The 27,631-nt window shown below is 35.2% G+C and overlaps 1 protein-coding gene across 1 annotated transcript; it reads right to left on the bottom strand.

Moving 5' to 3' along the window:
- Nucleotides 1-3,642: 3,642 nt before the first annotated feature.
- Nucleotides 3,643-5,498, bottom strand: LOC149580327 (7-deoxyloganetin glucosyltransferase-like). Its single transcript, XM_089790307.1, has 2 exons — nt 4,998-5,498; nt 3,643-4,927 (listed from the first exon to the last, which is right to left on the bottom strand). Exons 1-2 carry the CDS (start codon nt 5,473-5,475, stop codon nt 3,816-3,818), a joined length of 1,590 nt encoding a protein of 529 aa, XP_089646433.1. The 5' UTR covers nt 5,476-5,498; the 3' UTR covers nt 3,643-3,815.
- Between the last annotated feature and the right edge of the window lie 22,133 nt (nt 5,499-27,631).

The raw sequence follows: 27,631 nt of genomic DNA, 5'->3' as shown, positions 1-27,631 counted from the left end.
ACTGACATAGTGGCCAAACTCGTGACATCCAAAGCACTTGACCTTAGAAAGGTCCTTCTTCTTCTTTTCACTTTGTGAATTTGATCCTTTGCTAGATCCCTTCTTTGCTTTCCCTTTACCCGCCAGGGCAACGTTCTCTTGTTCCACCTCATTTTTCTGACTCTTGTTGGCCCCATTGACAAGACTTAGTCTAAACTCCTCCTGAGTGAAATCAGTCCATAGTCGATCCCAACTCGGTAAAGTATCTCGTCCATTGACAACTTGAACAAAGACACTCCATTGTTTAGTAAACCCATTTAGGGCTATTCTCACTAGCTCATCATCACTAGGGCTATCTCCAACAGCTGCTAACTCATCCTTGACAAGTCTGAGCCTGGTGAGGTAACTTGTGACATCTTCTCCCTGATTCATCTAGGTATTCTTTAGCTTCTCTCTGAGAATCAACTTCCTGTTAGTGGTAGCATTCTGGTATAGATTTAGAATGGCGTCCCACATCTTCTTTGCTGTATCTAGCTCCGAGATATGTGGAACAATATGATCCTTGACACCATCAAGGATAATCCTCCTCGCTTTGGCATCGTCCTTCCTATATGCTGCAAGCTGTGTTGCATCCGTTGGTAGAGGTACACCACTGGTAGCATAATCCTTGATACCATTCTCTTCCAACAATAAAGAAATTCTGGCCTTCCAGACACCAAAATTTGAGGCACCATCCAATCTATCCCGATCTCTCAAACCAGCTGAAGCCATCTCAAGGGTTTAAAGCAATAATAAATCTAAAGAGATCAAAATTTCTTTCCTAGGGCAAAAATCTTCTACCCTTAACAATGCTCTGATACCATGTGAAAAATCAAACTATTGTAGTCACTGATTATTAATCTCCTATCATAAATGATTATTAAACTGCTGAAAACAAATTCTCAGCTAATATCGAAAAATAACACAACTGCAACTTCACTTAAAATACGGAAAGAAATGCGCAACAGAATCAACACAATATTTTCGGACAAATTGTCCCTGGAAAAACCCCTAAGGGAAAACCAGTTCTACAGATGAGAAATTATATTAAACTTCAACAAATCAAGAGATACAAAATTCTTTGCCTCACACTGGCAGAACTCCGACAACCTCCTAATTTCTCCCGCTGATATTTCTCACTGCTATCCCTACGCTAACACTGCGCCCTTGCTAACACTGCAAGACTGTTTGCTAACACTGCAAACTGCTTCTCCAAAGCTTCTTCACATCCAAATGACTCAATGACCCCTTTCTATACTACTCTTGTTGGTAAACCAACGACCGAGATTAAATCTAACCAACGGCTGAGATTAAGACAACTCGACAGCCAATAATAGAATTGGTTGCAAAGTGTCCAAAAGGAATCACTAAAATTAGTAAATAATAACCATTTACTAATTTTTGGCAAGTGGACAAACAACTGTCCAAACCACCCATAAATACAACCGCTATTCATAGATAAGGACGAACAGCTGTCCAAGCTACCCATAAATGGTGCTGCTATTTCCGGGTCAGAAATAACAGCTGTCCAACTAACAATAATTAACAAATGGCAAATGGTCGATTCTTCCTCTGCTTTATGTGAGAACTAGCCCTTTAAATTTTTGGCTTTTTAAAGTATACCCGGTGACCAGACATTCATTGGTATTTCCTGCCAAAAATGATTGACAATGAAATTTATAGTAACGTTTTGTCTGTTTATCATCTCTGATATGACTTCGAGTTGCTAAAATAATTGATTTCTTGGATAGTATCAATAAGCATTGTTAGTTCTAACTTCTCTATAGCCAGAAAGAGTTGTTATTTTTAATTCTCTAAAACATATTACGCATGTCATTTATTCTCTAAACTCAGAAATGTAGACAATACATTCGTTTCTTAGATATAAAGATGATAATAATAGTAATACATTTAATTATTTATATAATTGAATTTAGTTTATAAATGAATTATTTTCATTAGTTAAAATTAAATTTAAATAATTAAAGTTAATTTTATAATATATGAATTAAATTGTTATTAATTATTTTTAATATACTTTTATTTTTTTTTCCTGCTATATTATAGTTCTTAACTAAGATTTCTAGTTAACTAATTTATTTCTAAGAGGAAATGGATAGAAGGACTAATTTTGATTCTTATATATAGCTTCTAAAGAAAGTTATTTATCATTTGAACTTAATTCAATTTTTAGATAAATAGATAAATGAACTAAATGTTAGAATTTATACTTTTTCATTGCTAAATTTATATATTTCTACTTTCAAACTATCTTAAATCAACTTCTTCTCTAAATCACCTTGTTAAGTTGTATCTAATTTCTAGACATTACTATCATCTTCTACTACCATATGAATGATTTCAAATCTTTTGAGATCTTATTAATCTATTTCATATTCCAAAACTCCCTTTGCTTCTAGCAAATTAACATTAAAGTCATAGTTTATTGAGATCTATTAGATTTCCACAATCCATGCTAATGTGCTCACAAATTTTTGGATTTGATTGTGTACAGTTTTTTTACATCAACGTTTCAGATCATACTACATGATCCATCATCAGCATGCTAGAGAGAAAAGAGAACATGAAATCATGTAGTATCATGCTAATGTGCTCACAAATTTCTCTTTTCTCTCTAGCATCCTGATGATGGATCATGTAGTATGATCCGAAACGTTGATGTAAAAAAACTGTACACAATCAAATCCAGAAATTTGTGAGCTCATATTCTATTTTGAAATTATCTTTGATTGACTTCTTCCCCAACTCACCTTGTTTAGTTGTATCTAATTTAGACATATACTATCATCTTCCACTCCCACATTAACTATTTGAGATCTTATTAGTCCACTTCATATTACAAAGTTCCCTTTTCTTTTAGAAAACTAACACTAAAATCATATTTTATTTTAATATTATCTTTGATCAACTTCTTCCCTAATTTGCCTTGTTTAGTTGTATCTAATTTAGACATAAATGGTCATCTTCTACTTCCACATGAAATATTTGAGATCTTATTAGTATATTTAACTATTTTATTTATTTCTTTACTTATTTAAATATTTGAGAGTATTTATTTAAATATTTGAGAGTATTTATTTATGGTTGTCATTGGAATATTCTTGACATCGATTGAACAATTCTTGTTTGGATTGAGAAAGGGAAATTTGAAATTTGTCATGGGGCTTAGGTTGCAAAGAGGAATGTTGTTAGGGAATGTAGGAACCCACCTCTAAATTTTGCAAGCAAGTGCTAGGAGTCCTCCCATTGTTGAAACCACATGGACCTCTTTCATGCATCTCTCCATAATATTAGATTCATCTTGGTAAATATTTTTGTATGTGGTATTATTATTATTATTTATATATTTCTTTGTCCATTATTGAAAATGCATTTTTGTGTGAATTTGTTACAAAAACATAATTTACAAAATAAAATTTATCTATCATATATTATATCAATTTTTTTTTTGTAAAACTATAGTACTTGAATTATAATTAATTTCTAAACTAAAAGATAAATATGGCGCTTGTTAGGTACCTATACAACATTAAAATACTCTTGCATATTTTCAACAAAATTGTGATAAAGTACAGGGAATAGAGCACACCAAAAGAGACAATCTATTCAAATAGCAATTTTGATTTTTATGGGTTCCATTTTGTTACCAATAGACTCAACATCATTTTATTTAAATGCTTCATGAGCAATCACAGGGCGTGAATCAGCAAAATTGGCAAAAGATAAAACCTAATAGAAGAGATGGATGATAAAATTCTAGTTAGCTAGAAATGGTTTTACGGTTTGACCACTTTAATAGATGTCAATTTAGAAAGTTCAATTATGTCACAAATAAACCTATTCAGATTTAAAAATGAAGAACCTCCTTCCCCAACCGCTTTGAAAGCTGCCTCTTTCAAATCCATGCCTCTTTTTCTTAGCTCCTCTGCTTTTGGACCCTCCATTAGTCCCCTCACCACTTTCTCAATCTCCTCCCTTGTAAGCACCAGATTTTCATTAACATAGATGCTCTCAACCGCTTTGAAAGCCGCCTCTTTCAAATCCATGCCTCTTTTTCTTAGCTCCTCTTCTTTTGAACCCTCGATTAGTCCCCTCTCCCCTTTGTCAATCTCCTCCCTTGTAACCACTGGATTTTCATCAACATAGACGCTCTCAAAATCCATGCCAATCTTCCACACGTCCTTGCAAAAGCGGCAGTCCAGAAACTGATCAGAGAAATGGGGCCATCCGAGCATGGGAACTCCCATACTGATGCTCTCCAAACAAGAGTTCCACCCGCTGTGCGTAATAAACCCCCCTACAGAAGGGTGAGACAAAACTTCCACCTGAGGTGCCCATTTCACAATCAGTCCCCGATCTCTCACTCTCTCTTCAAAACCCTCCGGCAGAGTGGCAGGCATACCTCCCGCAATATCATTGCGCAACACCCACAGAAAAGGGTGCTGACTATTTTCCAACCCCATTGCCAATTCCTCCAGCTGCTCGTTTGATGTGGCTGCGAGGCTTCCGAAGGAAACATAAATGACGGTATTGGGCAATTGGGAATCCAGCCATTTGAGACAGCTCTCGTCCTGCTTCAAAAGACTCGATTGCTTGCTCAAACCTTTTCCTTCCAAGAAATTGGGAAGAAAGACAGGCCCCACTGCCAAAGCAGGGCAGCCGTTACAGGACAGCGCGTTTACCATCTGAGGGGGTTCCAGTTCATCGAATGTGTTGATGAGCACATAGTCCGCCTTACTTTGAATTTGGGACTCGCGAAGAAACCACTGGAAGTAAACATCGGATGTGTCGGTCGTCCGAAAGAAGGAACAGAGATCACTCGGCAACAGAGGCGGTAGATTACCGGGCAAGCAAGTGATCACTTTGTCCTCCCTCCTCATATGCTCCTCTGCAATTATAAATCCTCTGTTATTACAAGCATATTCGTGCAATCAAAACAAACCTTGAGCAATACTTACCTTTGACAGGAATGTGGCCGTGGGAGAGGAGGAGGTTGGAGTAGCACTGAGCAATAGAGGAGGCGGCGCACATTGTCCAGAAGATCACTCGGGGCACTCCCATGTTGATGGCGACTTGATAAGTGCAAGACATGAAAGATTCCGCTATAATGCAAGTGATGGGAGGAGCTCCTTCAGCTAAGGCGCAGCGCAGATGATGTTCCAAGGCTGGGCCAAGGTTTTCTATTGCGGCTATGCTGTCGGCAGGATTGGAGAGTTGATCTGGCGGTAACCCCTCTGGAATGGTGAGAAACTTGAATTTTTCATCATCATTATCTATAGCAGCTCCTTTGAAGATGCGGTTGTGACTCGACTCAGTGTGTACGAAAGTGATGAAAGCCCCTCTTGAGGAGAGAAGGTGGGCGAAATTGAAGAGAGGATTGATGGTGCCTTGGGCGGGGTAAGGTACCACCACTGCGTGCAGGCCATTCATCTCCATGCTGCCTTTCTCATCTCTTGAAATGAAATGAGCCTGGCCTTCTTATATTCTCAGGGAACCGTAGAATGCTCGGTTGAAATGGTAACGTGAAAAACACGAAAACAATCAGGTCGCTTGTGTCACTTTTACTGATGACTGAGGCGGCTTCATATTTAATTAAATAATCTGCCGACCCTTTTAAAGAATCCAATCAAACTAGACGTTGCTAAAATGTGGTCAATTCTGTAAAATACTTTAATATGAATTGGATCAGATTCGGAGAAAGGCAGCCCGAAGAATGAGAAGTCGAAATATTTTAAGCTGTTTCTAATTTATAAGGAAACTGGGCATCTTAAACAAGTGGCTATATTTGAAGCCAAAGGCTTTTCCTTATAAGAAGCTGTTTTTTAAATCCAAAGATTGACAATCTCAGTGACAGAATAACTACTATGGAAGCAATGAGCTGCCTCGTTTATTTACCCCTTTATAGGTCAGCTGATCATTTCTATTGTGTGAACTAGAAAGCCAAATACATGTAGTACCTAAACTTATGGAAATTTTAATTTAAGATGGACATCAATATGTTTTAGAAAATCAAGTGCTGCACGTGCAGCTCAAGTCCCTGCCGAATGTGTTGCGGAGGAGAGGAATAAAGAATAAAGTGTGTACAGTAGCATTTACATGGACTTTTTGGGGGAGTAGGAGAAAGTGTGTGGAAATTATGAACTTTTTTTTTGAGATGTCGCTTCAATATTTCAATAATAATAATTATTAGAATGATAGTGAACAAAATTAGTAATGTCAAATATATAGTTATATTTATAACTTAGTCAAATGAAATAGATGAGTGCATTCTGGCCTTGCTAATATTGTTTTTTATTACACATTGACAGAGATCCTTAAAAAAATGTTTTCGGAGAAAGATTTAAGATTTTTCTTCAAAAAATAATTAGGAAGAAGATTTAAGATTTTTTTTTATTTAAAAAAGAACAATTAAGAACAACCAAGAACAACCTTGAACAAGGACTCATGGTATAGACTACAATTGGAATAATGTTAATAGTCAACCCTGTCTTTCAAAAATGGATGGAATAATGCATGGTGAAAATATGAATCTTAGAGAAGTCATGGCATAGACTACAACTAGAATAATACTAACACTAAAGGGTATCTTTTAAAAATGAATGCAATAATGCAAGGTCCAAATATTAATCTTACTACAAAATGAAAGGCCAAAATGAGTCTGAGAGATAGGAACATAATCAAAATTAAGTAGAATAGATACCCATCAACCAAGGCTTTTTAATGAAACACTATTTAATATAATTCAAAATGTATTAGATGGAGAACTCTTGACATGCATGACCAACACAAGAATGAATATAATCATTTGGAAGATAAATAAAACTTCACTTAATACAAATTTCAATGTGAATGATAGATTTTCTTCCTTGTCGTATTAGAGTTACAATTTCAAATGTAAGGCTTTTACTGAAACACTATCTAATATAATTCAAAATGTACTAGATGGAGAACTCTTGTCATGCATGAAAAACACACTCATGAATATAATTATTTGGAAGATAAATAAAACTTCACTTATTAAAAATTTCAATGCGAATGATAGATTTTCTTTCTTGTAGTATTAGAGTTACAATTCGAAAAATATTTGAGCTCAATCGTGTAGACGGTTGCTTGCCATTGAGCAGTTGAAAAAATTAAGGAAATACAATATTTGATGAGATACATGTACTGAATATCATAATGTAACCTTCCTTATAATCATTACTAATAGATATTTTTAACTGACAAACATATAGAATACCTGAAAGAAATTCAATAGCATATTTTGATGAAGAACATATTTGTTAAACCAACAAACAAAGGAAATAAAACCTAGCATAAAGCGAAAATAAATTAGACTTCACTTGAACCACCCGAGTAAGAATAGCAAAAAAAATATAAGATAGGAAATTGCATAGTATGAATTTTATACCTTAAATAAGTGATAATTTCAGGTGATACATAGTCCAAGCATCAATAATCACAAAGCAATTGGTTTCTATCTTTCATAGTTTCTTTAGAAGAGGTTGAATATCATGATGGAACAAATGTTGAAGGTTAAATGTCATCCTCCATGGTAAAGTTTTAAACATGTTTTGAGTGGCAATAATGGCAAATTCTCTAGAGAGGAATTAGCCAATTTTCCTCAAAGGAGGAGGACCTAGCATGATAGGTGACATACGAAGGTCTATATTGTCTAATGGATGAATATAGAGAAGTGAACATTAGATATTACGTAAAGAGGCTGAAATGTCCCTTTTCTGATTTTACATGATATTTCCAACCTTTAATCAGATCTTTAAGATCAAACAACTAATATCACAAAGATCCTCCAAATTTCTCAAGAAACCCCAAATCGGGTATGCCAGAAATTGTGCCAAAAGCTTCACAGCTTCACCAATTATTAATAAATCTGAAAGTGGACATTTTTACAAAAATTTCATCAGCATAACAGCCTACAAAATGACATTTCCATATCCGTATAACCTTTACACAACAGTTCTCAAATGTAGGACAAAAACTATGCTCATCGGGCTCCCGAAATTAACACAAAAATGCCCGGAAACACCACACAACACTAATAAACTATCTCAGAAGTTTAATCACGTCCCAATACATATATTCAACTCTATTTTAACAGCTTAAAGTCTGAAATACAACAGCAACCAAAACTGATATGAAATGCTCAATTGAAAACACCAAACTCATGCAAAAAACACACCCAAAAACCCACAAATCTACACTGTTCAGCACAAAGGAAAACTCTGTATGAGCATGCACATGGAATGGCTTCAAACTCCCGTCCTTAGCCTTCCTGGAAGCCTGCAAACTCCCGTTCTTGGGTCTCCCTGGAAACCTGCAAACTCCCGTTCTTGGGTCTCCTTCTCCACAGGTTTGGCAGCCTCTGAAGAATAACAAAGAATGAGCAAAAATCAAGTTCTCCCCCCAGCCCAAAATGCCTCCAAACCCCTTAAAAGAGGGCATAACTGTAACTCACGTCCAAGAGAGGTTAATGAAACATATTTCAATAATAATTTTCATTTATTAGTCCAACGGTTTCCAAAGATTAACCCCCTTTTTTCGAAACTTCACTTTCTTGGGCTTGCCTGGCTTAGCAAAGATTATTATTTTTTAATTATTTGAAAAGGGGACATGACAAGTCCTCCCCTCCCAAACATTGCTTGTCCTCAAGCAATGGTTGAACAATAAACCAATCAATCCACCTGGATCCCAAATGTAGTCATGAACTATACTACTACCAATTAACACAGGCTCCTGCAATATCCTCTGCAATATGACCAAGAGGAATCCATAATCAAACTGACAATTATAGCTCAACCAAACTCCGAAATCACCACTACCACAATCAAAAACCCATGAGGCACAAACTCTTAGAACATCAGAACCCAAGAAAAGTGGACAAATCAAACTACCAACACAGTAAATACCATCAACGCATCCCACTGGCCTATACGGAATGCACAATCCAACTCTGCAACAATGGTGAATGCTCTCGAATGAAACTGTATCAAGTATGGAGAATCCACACACTGTACAACTCCTGCAGTCAACACAACTTTGCAAATCACCGGCCACTATCTCATAACCATAACTACCATGCACCCCTGATGGTGAAAAGCCATCACAAGATAAATAGCAAGAATTGGAACCCAAACCAAATCTTGCTGCCATCAACTCCTCAACACAAGGATCAAATGCTAACTGATGTACATACCTTGCAATATAATGTTGATAAAAAAAACCAACCTTAGTCAACAACTCACCATGAACAAGTGATACAACCCACTGTGACTGATCACCAGCTAAGTCAGGAGATGTCATAGCCAAAGGAGTAGAATCAATAACAACACCCGCTGAAGCATCACTCTGAAACTCCTGCTCTAAGTCATGTATTATCAAGCTGTCAACTGTAGAACCTATCGCCATGTCATGCCCATCACAACTCTCATCTTGAGGCATCAAATTGTCCCATACCTGATGATAAGCACTAGGAACCAAAGTACATCTCTGTATCATTATCTCATCAACATGGTCATCAAAGGTAAATTGATGAGCATACCTCACAGTGTAATGCCGATAGAATGCACCAATCTCAGTCAGTGGCTCAGACTGTAATCCAGATGAAACTAACTGCAATTGATCATTAACCATGTTGGAACTAACTACTACCTCCGAAGATATCACCAAGGGAGTAGTGTTACTAGTAGGAACCATGCCAACTGCCGACTCACCAACATCACACATGATCTTTGATAAATCTCTAGTCTCTGTGCCATCAATACTAGAGGCCACCACCATGTCAGGCATACAACAATCTGCTACAACACCCAACTCAACTAAACCTAACTCTAGTGGGAATGAACTTGATATTCCAATGTTAGTATCAAGAATGGATGCATCCCCATCTCCACTGTCTCTGAAAATCTCGGCCATGGACATCCTCAGATCACCAAACACCACTGCTTGTGACTGTATAGAATCAGGTGAAGACTGTAGTCGCTCTAACTCCATGGTCACCTTAGCCAAATGAAACTGTGACTCCTTGAAAGCCAACTGTGTACTCTCAAGAATCTCAGAAGTCACCACAAGCTGCTCAGTAAGCTCACTCACCTCATCTTCCTTAAACAACAATGCATCATATGCAGTACTACCCCACTTCATAAGATAATCTCTGTCGGCTACCAACTGCATATAATCCTGTCTCAGAATCTGGATAGCCTCCCATAAAGAATGGAACTCTGTCAAGGAAAGATAACTGCCTCCCTGCTCATCACTAGTAGGAGAACCCCATCCATAAACTGCTAACAACTGACGAGCAGCATCGAAATGCTGGCAAGTGATAGCAATGTCTTGGTCACTAACTCTCAACTGATTAGACACATGATGGCACTGGCTTGACTGTCTCCTACAAACCTCCTCTGATGCACTATCTAAAGGAGTATCCTCAAAGTTACTAGTCTCTAGAGTATTACCATCCATATCCTGTGAATCAAATCTAAAACTCATATCAACATACGGAGTATCAAAAACATTAGCATTGCTGTCCAACTCCTCTATACCCAAGGAAACTAAGTCTTCAAAATTGCCCACTGCATCCTCCTGGATGTCATCAATGCCAATATGATCCTGGGACTCATCTATACACACTGCCAAATATGAAATATCATCAACACATTCTAGCAAGTATGCTCGACTGGATATATGAACAAAGCCCAACATCGGTGTATAAAAACTAATACCAACATTGGACAAGCTGCTAGCACAAAAAAAGACAACACCGTGCAATCTGCTAATCAAATCCATGATAGCACCCAAACAAACACTGCTACCAAAAAGTGTTAAAGATCTCCTGTCAACTGAATCCCAAATGCCAATATAACAATCTTGAGTCCATATCTGTAAACTAGAATCAGCTGGTAACTCAAGCAAAATCCTCACTTGAGTAATATGACCAATACCAACTAACTCCACATACCTATCATGATGAGATAATGAAGTCAAAATACTATCTTCACTCACCTTCGGCTGGCGGGATAAATCATGTGAAGTACTACCTGCCTCAACCTCATGTGATGAATCATCTAACTGTGCCTAGTACTCTTTCTCAGCAAAGTCATGAATGCTCAATGTTTTCTCATCTCTACCAGGTATCTCACCATCCTGCACAACAACATCCTCATAATCATCATCTGAACCCACTACACTGTAGTCACTGCCTGTTGTAACTATACCATCCTGAATACCTGTGGCATCACCCTTTGCCAACCTGTAAACAATTGTCTCAATTTGAGTATCAAGTTGACCATTACTATCAATCTGTGTAATATCCTTTCCCACCACCTCCTGTGGCAGAGTAGAATCTGAGACCTCTACCTGGCTATCAGCTAGTTTCTCAAACTCCTCATGCAAGTTCTTGGGAATTGTGTCATCTGTCTTGTGAGAAAATCTGCCAAATGGAAATTCAGTCAACTTATCCACCTTAGCTGGGTCAGATAACATGTCATTCATTATACAGTGGTGCTCAACCAACTGTTTAGACATGTCATGGCTTATTTTCATAAGTTTATCTCGAATGTCTAAATAACCATCCTTTCTACTATTTTGACTCTGGCTATCAATTGTCCAAGATCGTTCCCTCTGAGACTCTGTACTATACCTATCCATTCTGGATAAAGTAGAGTGTAACCCCAATAGGATATAACTTCTTCAAACACCAAGAACTAACATGCAAATGATTAGAAGTAGCATGCAACCATAGATTTGGACATGCAACTGATTAGAAGCAACATGCAACCACCAAATTATGACATGCAAGATCTGGGTAGTTGTCAAAACTGACATGCAAACTTCTACAACCACCAAATTCACCAAGAACTAACATGCAAATGATTAGAAGTAGAATGAAACCATAGATTTGGACATGCAATTGATTAGAAGCAACATGCAACCACCAAATTATGACATGCAAGATCTGGGTAGTTGTCAAAACTGACATGCAAGATCTGGGTACTTGTCAAAACTGAAATGCAAACTTCTACAACCACCAAATTCACCAAGAACTAACATGAAAATGATTAGAAGTAGCATGCAACCATAAATTTTGACATGCAGCTGATTAGAAGCAACATGCAATCATAAATTATGACATGCAAGATTTGGGTAGTTCTCAAAACTAAAATGCAAGATCTGGGTAGTTGTCAAAACTGACCTGCAAACTTCTACAAACCCTTAGGCTGGCAAGATCATGGCTCTGATACCACTGAAATGTCCCTTTTCTGATTTTACATGATATTTCCAACCTTTAATCAGATCTTTAAGATCAAACAACTAATATCACAAAGATCCTCCAAATTTCTCAAGAAACCCCAAATCGGGTATGCCAAAAATTGTGCCAAAAGCTTCACAGCTTCACCAATTATTAATAAATCTGAAAGTGGAAATTTTTATGGAAATTTCATCAGCATAACAGCCTAAAAAATGACATTTCCAGATCCGTATAACCTTTACACAACAGTTCTCAAATGTAGGACAAAAACTATGCTCATCGGGCTCCCAAAATTAACACAAAAATGCCCGGAAACACCACACAACACTAATAAACTATCTCAGAAGTTTAATCAAGTCCCAATACATATATTCAGCTCTATTTTAACAGCTTAAAGTCTGAAATACAGCAGCAACCAAAACTGATATGAAATGCTCAATTGAAAACACCAAACTCATGCAAAAAACACACCCAAAAACCCACAAATCTACACTGTTCAGCACAAAGGCAAACTCTGTATGAGCATGCACATGGAATGGCTTCAAACTCCCGTCCTTAGCCTTCCTAGAAACCTGCAAACTCCCGTTCTTGGGTCTCCCTGGAAACCTGCAAACTCCCGTTCTTGGGTCTCCTTCTCCACAGGTTTGGCAGCCTCTGAAGAATAACAAAGAATGAGCAAAAATCAAGTTCTCCCCCCAGCCCAAAATGCCTCCAAACCCCTTAAAAGAGGGCATAACTGTAACTCACGTCCAAGAGAGGTTAATGAAACATATTTTAATAATAATTTTCATTTATTAGTCCAATGGTTTCCAAAGATTAACCCCCTTTTTTCGAAACTTCACTTTCTTGGGCTTGCCTGGCTTAGCAAAGATTATTATTTTTTAATTATTTGAAAAGGGGACATGACATAGGCATCTTGTAATCAAGAGAGTGGCCCACTTCTTAATGGATGCTTAGAAAACTAGAAAGCATGTGATCAAGTTGAGGTTATAACTTGTGGGACAAAAACCTATTTTTATTGATAGTAGAGTTTGGGATGGATCTCTATTAAAATACAAATATGGTTTCTTGTGTGTTGATGACCATAGGAATATGGGGATATTCAACCATTGTACTAGCTAGTAAGCATGGAATGTGTCACCCCAAAGTTTTGTTTCACAATATAGATTTATTCTTACTGCTGAAATTTTCATCCTAAGTAAGTATGATGTTGGGTCATGCAATTTATGCAAATCATACAAAATTGGTAGGTGTAGTTTACATTGTAATCATCTTGGAGCAATAGTGTTTCCATTGTGTAGAGAATGGAAGAAATAGTTAACATGTCCATTGCGAAGTAGGACGAGCGTATATTGGCAATGAAGCAAGACACGTATTGTGTCAAATAAGAAGTCACTAATTGTGTAGTTGAATGAATCAATCCCAAAGCAATGGTCAATGTCTAGGATTCTAGAGCTTCATCAATTGATAGTTTATGTGGTTGGCCATCTAATTCACATGATTTATATTTCTCTACTATGGTTTGTTTCATCCACTATGAGGTTAGAGCTTCCATTGTCACATGTGGAAAGACCTTCCCTATGTTAAGATAAGAGATCTTGTATGTGGTTTTCCATTTCTCTATGGATAGAGGGATATAAGGGGGGACTACCCTATCATACAAAGGTCTTAGGTTTTTTTAATGTTTGAGGTCATACATGATATCATATCTATCTCTAGTGTCTTCCTCACTATTTTGTCAAAAATCATTGAATAGATCTATTGTTAGTACCTAGCTTAAATTTAGTTTGTATTACAACTCGTTTGATGTCTCCCAATTTTATTTCTACTTGTGGAATAAACATTTTTTTAGTATTTGAGAATTGGTCTCAGTTTGCATGGAATGCTACATTCCATGTTTCATACCCAAGTAACAATGTTTGTTCATTGATTTTGAAAGGTATAAAAAGAACATACTTTTTATTGCAAAATTTTTTGTAATCAATATACCAGTTGTACCAAGTTATATAGCATACGATCAATGAGTTTTCTCTCTTTTTCCTTTGCACTGAATGAATTGATTGTATGTCCTTAAAGCTGTATAATTTTTAAGATTTAATTATATAATTCATTAGTTAATTTTTCTATGGGTTTGTGCTTTATTTTGAAGTATGGAAAGATTAGAACTAGTATTGTATAGTACATTTTATGATCAATTTCATAACTGACATCTAGAAATCATTATGAAGTTGTTTTCTATATATTCTAAACGGTGGACTTAAAAAGTAGTATGGGAAGGATACTATAATTGCAGCATATGGGTTTATCCTTGCAAGAATATTTCATGGTTGAGAATTTCTTAGGAGCATTTCTTCTTCCCATTTTTGGCACAAACTATATTTGTCAGCAAAATTTTCACTCCCCTACTAATCTATTTGTGATCAAGACACACGAGAATATAAACTAGCCTTTTTCAGTTAACAAAATATAGAGAAAATAATCTTTCATCCAATGAGTGATGAGAATTGAAGAAAGATTATTATTTTAATAAAGTTTTATTAACTGCTTGTTGTACAAACATACTATCCAATTTGTGTCCCTAACTTCTATGCCTTTAGATGACATTTCTCATTGTAGGCAACTGCAGACCGATTTTGTACTAGCTCAATTTTGCATGGGTAAAAGTACAAAGTTGTGTCACCTTTTAGGTTGACTTATCAGAATGACTGAATTTGAGTATTTCTATCTAAAGATCAATTTTATTCAAACATTTGATCTTGATAAATTTATTCTAGCTAAGTAATATATGGTTTCACACTTTTTGAATTGGAAATGTGTATTAAATGCATATTTTATACTAGTTAGTATCCACTTACTAAAGAAATAAAATTATTTCAAAAAACTGACGTTTCAATAACTCTTAGTATTTTTATGATTTTTTTTAATAACATATTAGCACCATTTTATAGAGTTCAAAGTCAATAATGTTCTCATATATAGATTTCATAGAGTTTTAATTAGGTATAGTATATTATAATTAAATAATTCTACAAGTACGTATTTTAACACTTGAGAAGATGTCGATTTTGAGAAAGAAAAAAATATTAAATCATATAAAAAAATAAAAAATTACATGGCGTTCTAGAGGAGAGAGTCCTCTTTTAGAATCTATAATTTTTCTTTTGGTTGGAATAGACTTATTTTGAAAAATGTGGTGGGAGATGAAAACTATTGATTTGAATAAGTTGAAATTTGAATCATTATAAAAGAGAAAATATAAGTCAAAAGCCAATTTTTATTTTTGATTGTTCTAGCTACATATGTTATCCATAACATAATTTGAGATCAAAGGAAAATAAGTTTATTTCCATGTAGTTTTGTGGTGGGAACTAGAACCCTAATTTCCAGAATTTTTCAGCAACTAAAAATTTATTTTTAAAAAATAGACAAACATATCATTTCTTATTCCAAATAATTATTAAAAATTATAATGCTAAACTTCATACATTTCTAGACATTTTATTATTTTACTTCATTTTCAATTTCCAAATAATAATACTAGTTTTGGGTATGTGCAGGATCATGGTGTGCCAAAAAGTGGCTATGTGAAAAAAATAGAGTTTGAAAATGCCTAAAAGCATTTCAAAATTCGCTCTGACTTTTTTCCACCCATCTTGATACCAAAGCTTAAAAAGTAGGCCCCAAGCCTTATCGGGTATCCAATTTGATATCAAATACTTGATATTATTGGATATCTAATATAAAATCAGATATCCAATAATATCGAGTATCCGATATCAAATCGGATACCCGATAACTATGTCATTATTTAAAAAAAAAACCCGAGGGTTGCTGTTTCAATAGTGTTATTCACATTTTGAGCTTAGATATCCGATTGTAAAATGGATACAAGATAAGGTAAGTGACTTTAGGTTTTTTTATTTTGTTTTTTCAATCAAATTTATTATAAATTTATTAAATTTTATTATAAATTTGTTAGTTTTAATTGAATTTGTTAAAATTTAGGTTTTTTCAAGGGTATGTGCAGGATCATGGTGTGCCAAAAAGTGGCGATGTGAAAAAAATAGAGTTTGAAGACATTTAAAAGCTCTTCAAAATTCGCTTTGACTTTTTTCCACCTATCCAAGTACCAAACTTGGAAGGAAAGGCCGAGCCTTATTAGATATCCGATTTGACATCAGATATCCGATAATCAATGGCTTATAACATTATTATTATAATATTATAATAATATAAAAAATTATTATATTATAATAGTACAATATATTATTTAATATAATATAATATAATATAATAATAATAATATTATATGATTATAATATAATAATAATATTATTATTATATTATAATCATATAATAATAATAATATTATTATATTATAATCATATAATATTATACTATAATAATATAATATAATATTTAATATTATACTATAATAATATAATATAATATTTAATATTATAATATATAGTAATGTAATATAATATATATATATATATAATATAATATAATATAATAATAAAAAAGTAATATATTATAATATAATAAATAATAAAAAAGTATAATATATTATAAATTATAATAATATAATATATAATAAAATAGTATAATATATTTTAAATTATAATAATATAATATAATAATAATATTATATTATAATAATATAATATAATAATAATATTATATTATAATAATATAATATAATAATAATATTATATTATAATAATATAATATAATATAATGTAATATATTATATATAAAATATCAGATAAAATATAAGATATATGTTATATGTTATATATGTTATATCTTATATGAAATATGATATTGAATTACATATCCGATATAATATTGGATATCCGATATCTGTGACATTACAGTAAAAAAAAAGAAAAAGAAAGACCTGCGGGCCCCTATTTCGCAAATTTGGGGGCCAATATTTGCATGGCGATTGGATATTAAATATGCGATCGGATATCAGATATCAAAGTATGTTTTTGTTTTTTTTTTAAACTCATTTTTAATCTAAATTCAATAGATTTTAGCATGATTTTGTTTGTTTTAGTTGAATCTAGGGTTTTTTTGAAAAAAATGGTTAAAATTAAGGATTTTTAAAAAATATATATTACGTTTTGCAATTCAATAGGAATGGCCGATCAGAATGATGACACTAAGGTAGGGAATAATATTCCTCGTAACCCCCCACCAAATGATCCAGTACCCCCACAAAATCATCCACCAAATGATCCTCTACCCCCTCAAAACCCTCTTTGAATCAAGGATTTGATAAATAAAAATCTCACAGAGTTGAGAGGTTTGCATAGAACATAAATAATGGACCCGCATTGGCTCTTATGTTATCCACATTAAACACCATAGTGGATAACATTGAAAGCCTTACGAACCAACAAAATGCCACTCTTCATTAGCGTGATGAAATGCACAAGATGTTTGATGATGGTTTGGACTATGATGAGGTTGTGGCCCTCAACATAGCCAAAGACGATTTTGCTAGCCTTTTTGTGAAACTAAAAATGGGTTTACCAGTCGACCCAAAAAAATCCAAACTATCGATTAAATGGTGCACAAATGATGCTATACTTGCAAACTTTTGGGATCATTGGTGGATGGTCTTTGATATCCCTCCACATGGCAATTTAGACATACCATTTTATTTCCTTAAAAAATTATATGCAAAATTTGTGTTGAAACTTAAAGTGAACTATTGGAGCATGAAGCCCAATATGGGCTTAGGACTAGGAGCTCCTCAGGATAGACCCTCTTCCTAGTGCAAGAAAGCTAGCAGTTTTGTCCCCCCACTGATATCTCCCCTCCTCCTCAAGTGCAGCATCCAAATATTATGACAGAGGCTAGCTCTCAGACCATCAGAGCCATTCATAGGTTGAGTAGCCTAATGATATCTCAGGCTAGGTTAGTCCTACCTCCTCGTGTTGATGATGCTGGTGCTAGTTCATCATCAGCTAGCTCATCATACGTTTGTGTGCCTCACACTTGCATTACATACAAGAATATTTGCCTGGGTCCCATAGGTGATCTTCCTTAGTATCATTTTGTATTAGATGAGGATACACCAGACACATGCGTAGAGGCTACAGACCTTGATGCGAGAGAGGAGGGGAATGCAAAGGCATGGACTCCTTCGATGTTGATACATGTATACATTTTTTTGTTATGACATATGTGATTTAAAGTTAATTTTTATAATAGAGTAATTTTACATTTTAAGCCATATTGACTTTTATATGATGTGATCTTCATTAATGTTTAGTTGATGACCGAGGAGGAGCTCAGATAGATTGATGATGCCATGCACTCGACCATTTCATTTGGCCTTGAGACATCTACGGTACATTATGTTCTATTCACATTTTTTTTTCTACTTGATATTGTAGCATATATGGTTGCTAATCTTTCTTTTATCTTGCATGTAGCACCTATCCTGGGGGACAAAGTGTGGGGGGTGAGCCAGCATGCATTGACAAAGGAAAGGTAATTAGGCACTTTCTATTTGATTAAATATCAATGCATTCTTATAAAATTTTTGTGGTAATCCCATTTAATTACATTATTTATTATATATAGGGCATGGCTACTAGCGATGAGTGTGTACAGATTCCACGTCGTAGACCATCAGGGATTTCGATTTGCACTGAGAACCCCATTGTATGTATAAGTATCATTTATTTTTTATTATCCTTATCTTCATAAATAAATTCAAAACTGATTTCCATGATAGTAACAACTACTATTTTTTATCTCATAGGAGACTCCTAGTGCACATGAGGTCCAACGGGAGAGTTATGTAGATTTGATGACGCGGTCACTCACTCCTGAGGAGGAGCTTACAATAGTAAGTTGTTGTTTGAATTCATGATTAAATATGTTATAAATTTAGCAAGCTATGAATTATAATGTTATAGTTTAAATTGTAGATTCATTTTACAAACGTATTTGAACATATACAACCCACAATCAGAGAGGTACCAACATTGTTGAGGGCATATGAGAGGACTCCTGATAGGCACAGGAGGTCGACAAGAGAGGTATTTATTATGAAATTTTGATAGTATAAATCTTCATTACAAAAAAGATCATTATGCATTTGAGTAATTCAATGTTAGATACAAAGAATCATATAAATTTAGTAGTGTAACTTTGGGTTTTCCATTTTTGTTTATGTAGGATGCTTCTGATCCAGCTAGTGAAGTGAAGAGGCTGCATTTTGATCATCCACCAGCACCCTAGGATAGTATAGTTGTCGTAGGATGCATCATGAGACATTTTGAGATGGCATATGCCACATTGTATATAGAAACATTGATATTATACACATTCTAATGGCATGATTAGCCACATTTTGTATATGGATCTATGTATTTTGATATATATCTGAGTACTCTGTCTATGGATACACTAGTCTATTTTGATATGTTCATTATTAATAAATGGTATATTACAATTCAAATTTTTATTATTGATTCATATTATATGAGTAGTGGTTTGTACAAATTTATGACTTATAAGAATGTATGGTCTATTTAGCACTTATTGCATTCTGGCAATGCTAATATAGATGAAAAAACTTCTTAAAAATCTCCATCCTTGTACTACTCTAACTCAAAACCTATTTAACCATAAAATTTTCAAGATCAAAATCAATCAGCTCACTAGCCCATTTAAAAATTAATATCATATGAATTCAATATTTATTCTCAACGTCCCTGGCACTGGAAAAGTCTTATTCTGAGTGGTTGAGCTAACCAAATACTTTTAACATATATTTTGTCTTTTAAACGTAAACTGTAATAACAAAAAAAAGATGTGTGACTTATAAAGATAATAATAGGAACACAAGACATATAAGTAATTTTTGTAACATTAAATACTAACACATGATGCTAGATTCTCAAAGAAGCCCCTCAACCTTCTTACTTATTGTTTGTTGCTTAACCATTTTCTGAGCATACTTACATGTTGACTTTGTATCACACCCACCTTTGATAACTAAGCATTTTTTAAATGAGGAAAAGGCAATTGTTATCACAAACTATAAAAAAGGTATACAATTTCTAAGGGATATCAAATTTTGCTGCTCAGGCAAGGTTTTAAATTCACCTCCTATTTCACACGCAATTATCTTTTTATTACAAATATTATGGTGCTTGCAGACTTGGAGTAGAATGCTAATAAAGTTAGCATGTGATGTTATTTTTTTTTGTCGTAGTAGCAGTTTGGTCCAAGAATTTTTAAGAAGGTTCTAGTGCAGAGATCATGTTTGATAGTTGACTAGGATCGTTACAAATTTTGCAAAGAGGACATTGAGATTATCTGGTGTAGGACAACATATTTCTCAGCATTCTATAGCATTGGATAGTCAAATGCATTTTTTCTAAAACTTCCTAATGGTATTGAGCTTACTAAAATCATTGAAAGCTTGCCTCTGCATAGAGCAATGATAGAGCAACTTATTCTAGAAAATGGCAATTCATTTTCTCCCTTTCCACGTATGGTTCCAACTATTAATGTTCCAAAGGGTGTTAATCTACCTTATGAGATACTGTTTCAAATCAACTCTCTTATTCATCATGGGATACTCAATGGCCCAAAACTGAATTGTCACTTTTTTGATTTGCTAAATAATGAGAAGAAATCAGCTTTGCAGATATGTTTGGCATTAATAGAACTGCATAAATTGAAGTTGACATGTTTCAACCCAGAAACATGGCTTCAAAATCAAGTAAAGAAGTTGCAAACTAGTCAAAATCAATTGAAGTCTTTGACAATTTTTGGACATAATAGCACATTGAAATTCCATTGGGCCCTAGTTACTTCGACTAGGGTCTACTTTTTGGTCCCCAACTTGAATATTTCAAGTCGAGTGACAAGGCATTTTTCAAAGTATGTTGATGATTTCCTCAAAGTCTCTTTTGTGGAGGAGGACTTTAATAAGCTTCATTCAATTTCTTTGACTGCAAAAACTAAATATGGTTTTCATGCAAGACCATAAAGATCACAAGTATATGATAGAATATTGTCAATTTTGAAGGAAGGCATTACAATAGGCAACAAAAGATTTGAATTCCTTGGCTTCTTGGCTAGTCAGTTGAGGGAAAATTTAGTCTGGATGTTTGCTTCAAATGATGAAGTTACTACCAAGTCCATCAAAAAATGGATGGGAGATTTCCACTGTAAAAATGATTCAACCATACATGCCATGAAAATGGGGCAACCATCTAACTCTTCGAGGTAAATATTAAATGTTCAAGATCATGAATTTTCCCTTATTCCTGATAGTTACATTCGTACAGATGGTATCAACTACTAATATTTAGATGGAATCAGGAAGATTTCTTTATGTTTGGCAAAGCAAATAGCTCATATTTGTCGATTGAGTATGCCTCCTCCTTCAGTGTTCTAGATCGTTGTGTCAAATCCAAATGAAATGTGATCTCTTGAAAATGAGATAGTTTATTTTAGGCCTTAGCATCACTATCTTATAGAATTCAACAGTTCATCGATAGCCCTCACGAGCTCTGAGTTATGACCCTTGGAAGATTGACCTCAAAACACACTTAGAAAACCTTGGGGACTCCTTGGTATGGGGTGGCTATGGACGATAGATGGTCTCCGTGGCCGAAACAAGGGTGTCACTAGGGTTCACCCACCCACTCGGAGCTAATGGAATTGACGATTCGATGCCAAGACTAGCAGTTTCAAAGTTGCACTCTGGTGCACCTATGAACTGAGGCACACTACAAGTTTTGGCATCAAGCGAGATCATTGTGCTGAATCCAAACGGAATGTAATCTCTCAAAAATGAGATAGGTTATTTTAGGTCTCAGCATCACTATCCTCTAGCATTTAACAGTTCATCGATAGTTCTTACGAGCTCCAAGTTATGACCCTCAAAAGATCGACCTCAAAATGCACTTAGAGCACCTTGGAGACTCCTTAGTATGGGGTGGCTGCGGATGATGGATGGTCTCTGTGGATAGAACAAGGGTGTGACTAAGGTTCACCCACCCACCTGGAGCTAATGGCGCTGATGATTTGATGCCAAGATCAATGGTTTCAAAGTTACGTTGTGGTGCACCTATGAACTGAGGCACACTGCAAGTTTTGGCATCGAGCGAGATCGCTATGCCAAATCCAAACAAAATGTGATCTCTCAAAAAAGAGATAGGTTATTATAGGCCTCAACATCACCGTCCTGTAGCATTTGAGAGTTCATCATTAGCCCTCACGAGCTCTAAGTTATGACCCTCGAAAGATCAACCTCAGAATGCACTTAGAGAACCCTAGGGACTCCTCAGTACGGGGTGGCCACGGACAATGGATGGTCTCTGTTGCCAGAACAAGGGTGTCACTAGAGTTCACCTACCCACTTGATTCAATGCCAAGATCAATGGTTTCAAAGTTGCACTGTGGTGCACCTATGAACTGAGGCCCACTACGTGTTTTGGCATCGAGCAAGATCATTGTGTCGAATCCAAACGAAATGTGATCTCTTAAAAATGAGATAGGTCATTTTAGGTCTTAGCATCACCGTCTTATAGCATTTGATAGTTCATCAATAGTCCTCACAAGCTCCAAGTTATGACCCTCAAAATATTGACCCCGAAATGCACTTAGAGCACCTTGGAGACTCCTCAGTATGGGGTGGCCGCAGATGATGGATGGTCTTCGTGGCTGGAACAAGGGCGTGACTAGGGTTCACCCACCCACCTGGAGCTAATGGCACTGACGATTTGATGCCAAGATTAGTGGTTTCAAAGTTATGTTGTGGGTTACCTATGAACTGAGGCACATTGCGAGTTTTGGCATCAAGCGAGATTGTTGTGCCGAATCCAAAAAAAATGCGATCTCTCAAAAATGAGATAGGTTATTTTAGGCCTCAACATCACCATCCTGTAGCATTTGACAGTTCATCAATAGACCTCACAAGCTCTGAGTTATGACCCTCGGAAGATTGACCTCAAAATACACTTAGAGAACCTTGGGGACTCCTCGATACGGGGTGGCCGCGGACGATGGATGGTCTCTGTGGCCAGAAAAAGGGTGTCACTAGGGTTCACCCACCCAATTGGAGCTAATGGCATTGACAATTCAATGCCAAGATCAATGGTTTCAAAGTTACACTGTTGTGCACCTATGAACTGAGGCACATTGCAAGTTTTGGCATCGAACGAGATCGTTGTGCCGAATCCAAATGGAATGCGATCTCTTAAAAATGAGATAGGTTATTTTAAGCCTCAACATCACTGTCTGTAGCATTTGACAGTTCATCGATAGCCCTCATGAGCTTTGAGTTATGACCCTCGAAAGATTGACCTCAAAATGCACTTAGAGAACCTTGGGGACTCCTCGATATAGGGTGGCCACGAACAATAGATGGTCTCCGTGGTTGGAAAAAGGGTGTCACTAGGGTTCACCCACCCACTTAGAGCTAATGGCACTGATGATTCGAACAGTTCTAGCCGTTAGGAGTTAGATTTTGAAAAGTTGTCAAGAAAATTGCAAAAGTTGCTAAGCAACTTTTTGCAATTTGTGCAATTTTTGTGCTAAGACAAGTTTTATTGCAAATGGACTCTAAAAACTCCTAGGGACCCTAATAATGTTCTAAACATCTAGACTTACCTAAAAAACACACAATTTTCCAAAAATCCACTTTATTGGACCAATTGATGGCCAAGGCTTATAGTTGCACCATGAGGTTTTATGTCCATTACAAGTGTGGATGGTCACAGGGAGATCATTAGATCTATCCCTAGACCTTATTAAATCAAGAAAAGAAAAATGATTAGGTGCTTTGCACTAGTGTTCCCTGTATTTCATTAATGTTATTGGACTAAGAACTAGTTTTCCTCTCAGTTGGAAGGGTGGGCCTAAGGGTTCAACACTAATTGGTGATGTTGAACCACCTTGCTAATGACTAGTTCATTTGGGGAGGCTTGAGAATGCATACAAAGAAATTCTTATTGATTTTACTCTTGTTTCAAGGGGTGGGCCTAAGAGCTCAACATATTAGAATGATCTTAAATCACCATATTAATGAATAGCTCATTTGGAGATGGTAGCTAACCAAAGCTTAGAAGATTATTTTTATAGTATTGTAAAAGTTTTTTGTGAGAACCTTGCTACTAAAAATATAGAGTATATGCAATTTTCCCAATGATTCTAAGCATGGTAACCAATGGAGGAAGAGTTGGCATGGTTGTAATAATGCATGGTAACCATGATGAACTAACAAAAAGGAGAAACACTATGAACCATGATGCACTTGAACATAAAGATGATATGGAGAGGATCAAATGCAACATGTTGCTTTAGTCCCAAATGTTGACAAAATACAAGTGATGCAAAGGATAGGGTGATGGACCCAAGTAACAACCTAGAATGAGCAAATTTGTAACAATGTGCCAAGTGACCCTTCTAGGTCTTGATGGTCAAATCCCACAAATGGTCAACTTTAGGAGGTTTTAAGGCTTCAATGAGTTTGTTTTGACATATTCACCATGTTCCAAAACTTACCCTTGAGTTTCAATACTTTTCAAGCCAAAATCCACAACATGCCGAAATGTTGTCTACGCAACTTTACAATTCTGTGACAACAGCAAGACAAATAGGTGGATAACTTTTGTTTTTTTCCAAAAGAATCCTTGAATAAATGGGTGTCCTAGATACCCTTTATCCTTTCACAAAACATATATAAGACTTAGATACACTTCCTTTGGAAAATATCAATGAACTTTCACACTTCTCTTATTTTTTAACAATGTAGAAAAGATGCATTTACAAAGCAACCACTAGAAGGACTTAAGATATGGACTCCAAAATTTTCATAGGCTCCTAAAATGACTTTAATTAGAAAAATCCACTCTCAATTTCAGTCTATGGGTTTCTTGACCCTAAAGCCCCAATTCACCTTCTCAAAACCCTTGTTCCTAGGGCATCACCAATCTCACAAGTGCCTAGCCTTCTTGGACTAATTTAAAATTTAGACATCTATGTTTTATCACCATAAACATGAATCAACTCACAAACACTACCCTCTTTAAGGAAAATCTCTTCCTATAGGACTGTCCCCTCACTTTCAACCCTTGTTTTCACCCTTTTATGTTTGGTGGCCACCAATTATTCTAGTTAGTTGATCATTTCAGGGTTAGAAGACATTATACATGTTAGGACAATGGCATTCCATGAAGAATCAGGTAAGCATTTCATGGAATGACCATGATTAGATGAAAAAATTGTCAAAATGCTTATGAAAAGGACTACTATAGCTAACAATCAGCAAGTTAGATGAATAAGCCTTCAAAAATGAAATCAATACTTGGTCCTAAACTTCCTTATAGATCTTAGAAGATGCCTCAATGCATTAGAATATCATAAAGAACTCATAAACTCCAAATAACCTTCAAATTGCTATTAAAATCCAAGCTTTTTAATTCAAAATTCTGAATCAGTCCATACATACTACCCTTACACTCTGTACAAACAATATTTTTAAGTTTCAGGGGATGGTTAATAACCCCCTCAACCACCTCCAATCGGTTTCACTTCCTATTCCTTAATAAAATTTAAACTATGGAGTTTCCCTCCAAAATGCTCATGTAGCCGTTACATTCAAGATTTGAATTTTCTAAAGCAATAAGCTAAATTTTAAGTGACTTATTAAATGTTTCAACTTATGAATTGACCTGAGATTATTATGAGACCTTATTAGGACCTATCTAATGACTCACTTACCCTATGCAAACCTAGCCATTACTAAAATTCAAATCTCATGGTCCTTTACAACTTTTCAATATGAAAGTCTTTCAAAACATTATACAATATTATAAATCTTCATGCTTTCAAATGCCATGATTGGTTTCAAAATGGAAGAAATCAAGTATTCTAATTGTTCATCTGTACTTTCTAGATTTTTCTTATTTGATTAATTTGATAAAAATAGTTTTAATAATCATAATGTCAGCTTTATGTTAAATAAGGAAAAAAGCCAAACTTGTAATAAGATATCTGCAAGCAATTATCTTTCATATAGTTATAAATGCTCTTAAAATTGTCCTTATAGCCTTGTATCACATGCAAATATAATTTGCAAGAACTTTTTCAATATCTTCCTCTTATAATTCCTTACAAAGAACCTACCAAAATACAAATTAGAATGTGAAACTAATTTAACCTGTCTTTTTCATTATTACAAAAACCATATACAAAAAAGTTCACATTTTACATCATAATACATCATAAATCTTAGGTATTCTCCCCAATACCACCCCAACTCTTCATGATGTACCTACATTCCAATATCATAAAAAAATTAGTAACTTATTGTATTAAACAAGATAATCATCAGTTCATTGAATCATTATAAAGAAAATAACATAAGAAGTAAATATACCTAGTCGAGTGTTCCAATAGGGTCTTGTCTCTATTTTAGGGTCTCCAACAAGGCTTCATGATCAGCATTAGCAATAGTAAAAAGTTTTTTTTACTTTTGGTCTTCCTTGATGCTTCAACAACTTTAAATTTGTTGCTATAATAAGATGCGAATATATGAGAATTATTTTATGCTTATGATAGTCTTCGAATGCAGGAATTCCATTCCTTCTAAGCATGTATGTCTGTAGCCATGTTTTAGCAACAACCACTGAGCCAGTAGGATATGTGAATCCATCATCATCTGTGATCGGTTGTGCAAGTTTTTTTAACCTCTTACACAATGTGCTAACCAATAATCGGATTTCTCATCATTCCCCTGTGGTGCAACCAATGCAAAGACATGTCCTGGCTGAAGTAGATCTAATAGATGGTTATGCTCAAGTGAACTTTCCATGTCACCATTTCTGATAGAGGGTATGATAGACAATGGAGTAAGATAATATGGAGCCCATGTGTCCACCCACTCACTTGACTCACAGTGATCCCAATCACATTGAAAACAACTAGGACAAAAGAAAGTTAGTTGTTGTGTCCAAATGGTCCATGTACTAGAATCAGAGCTCCGACATGAATGAATTTTTGATGAGTCTCTCACTATAGCACAATTTGATCTATCAACTATGGACCCTTCCTCAACCAACCAAAAGACCCTGTGTACTATTGAATCAAGAGTCCCCCCTTGTGATAATGCTAAACTACACCAATCAACAATGCTATGAGCATCAAGAAGCTTTGTTTTTAAAATCTTTAGTTGCTCCTTAACTAGAGCTCTCTTCACACATGCCATTGCTCCATCATGTTCTCTTTTTCCATGGCCGGACTAAAAAAAAATCCAAATATGAGGCACCCCTCTCTCTA

Source organism: Cupressus sempervirens, chromosome 1 (genome assembly GCF_028749045.1).
Source record: "Cupressus sempervirens isolate cs-2001-9-10 chromosome 1, ASM2874904v1, whole genome shotgun sequence".
In the NCBI taxonomy this organism is placed as follows: domain Eukaryota; kingdom Viridiplantae; phylum Streptophyta; class Pinopsida; order Cupressales; family Cupressaceae; genus Cupressus; species Cupressus sempervirens.
Note: the sequence above shows the minus strand (reverse complement) of the source record. Positions and strands in the feature narration are given on the sequence as shown.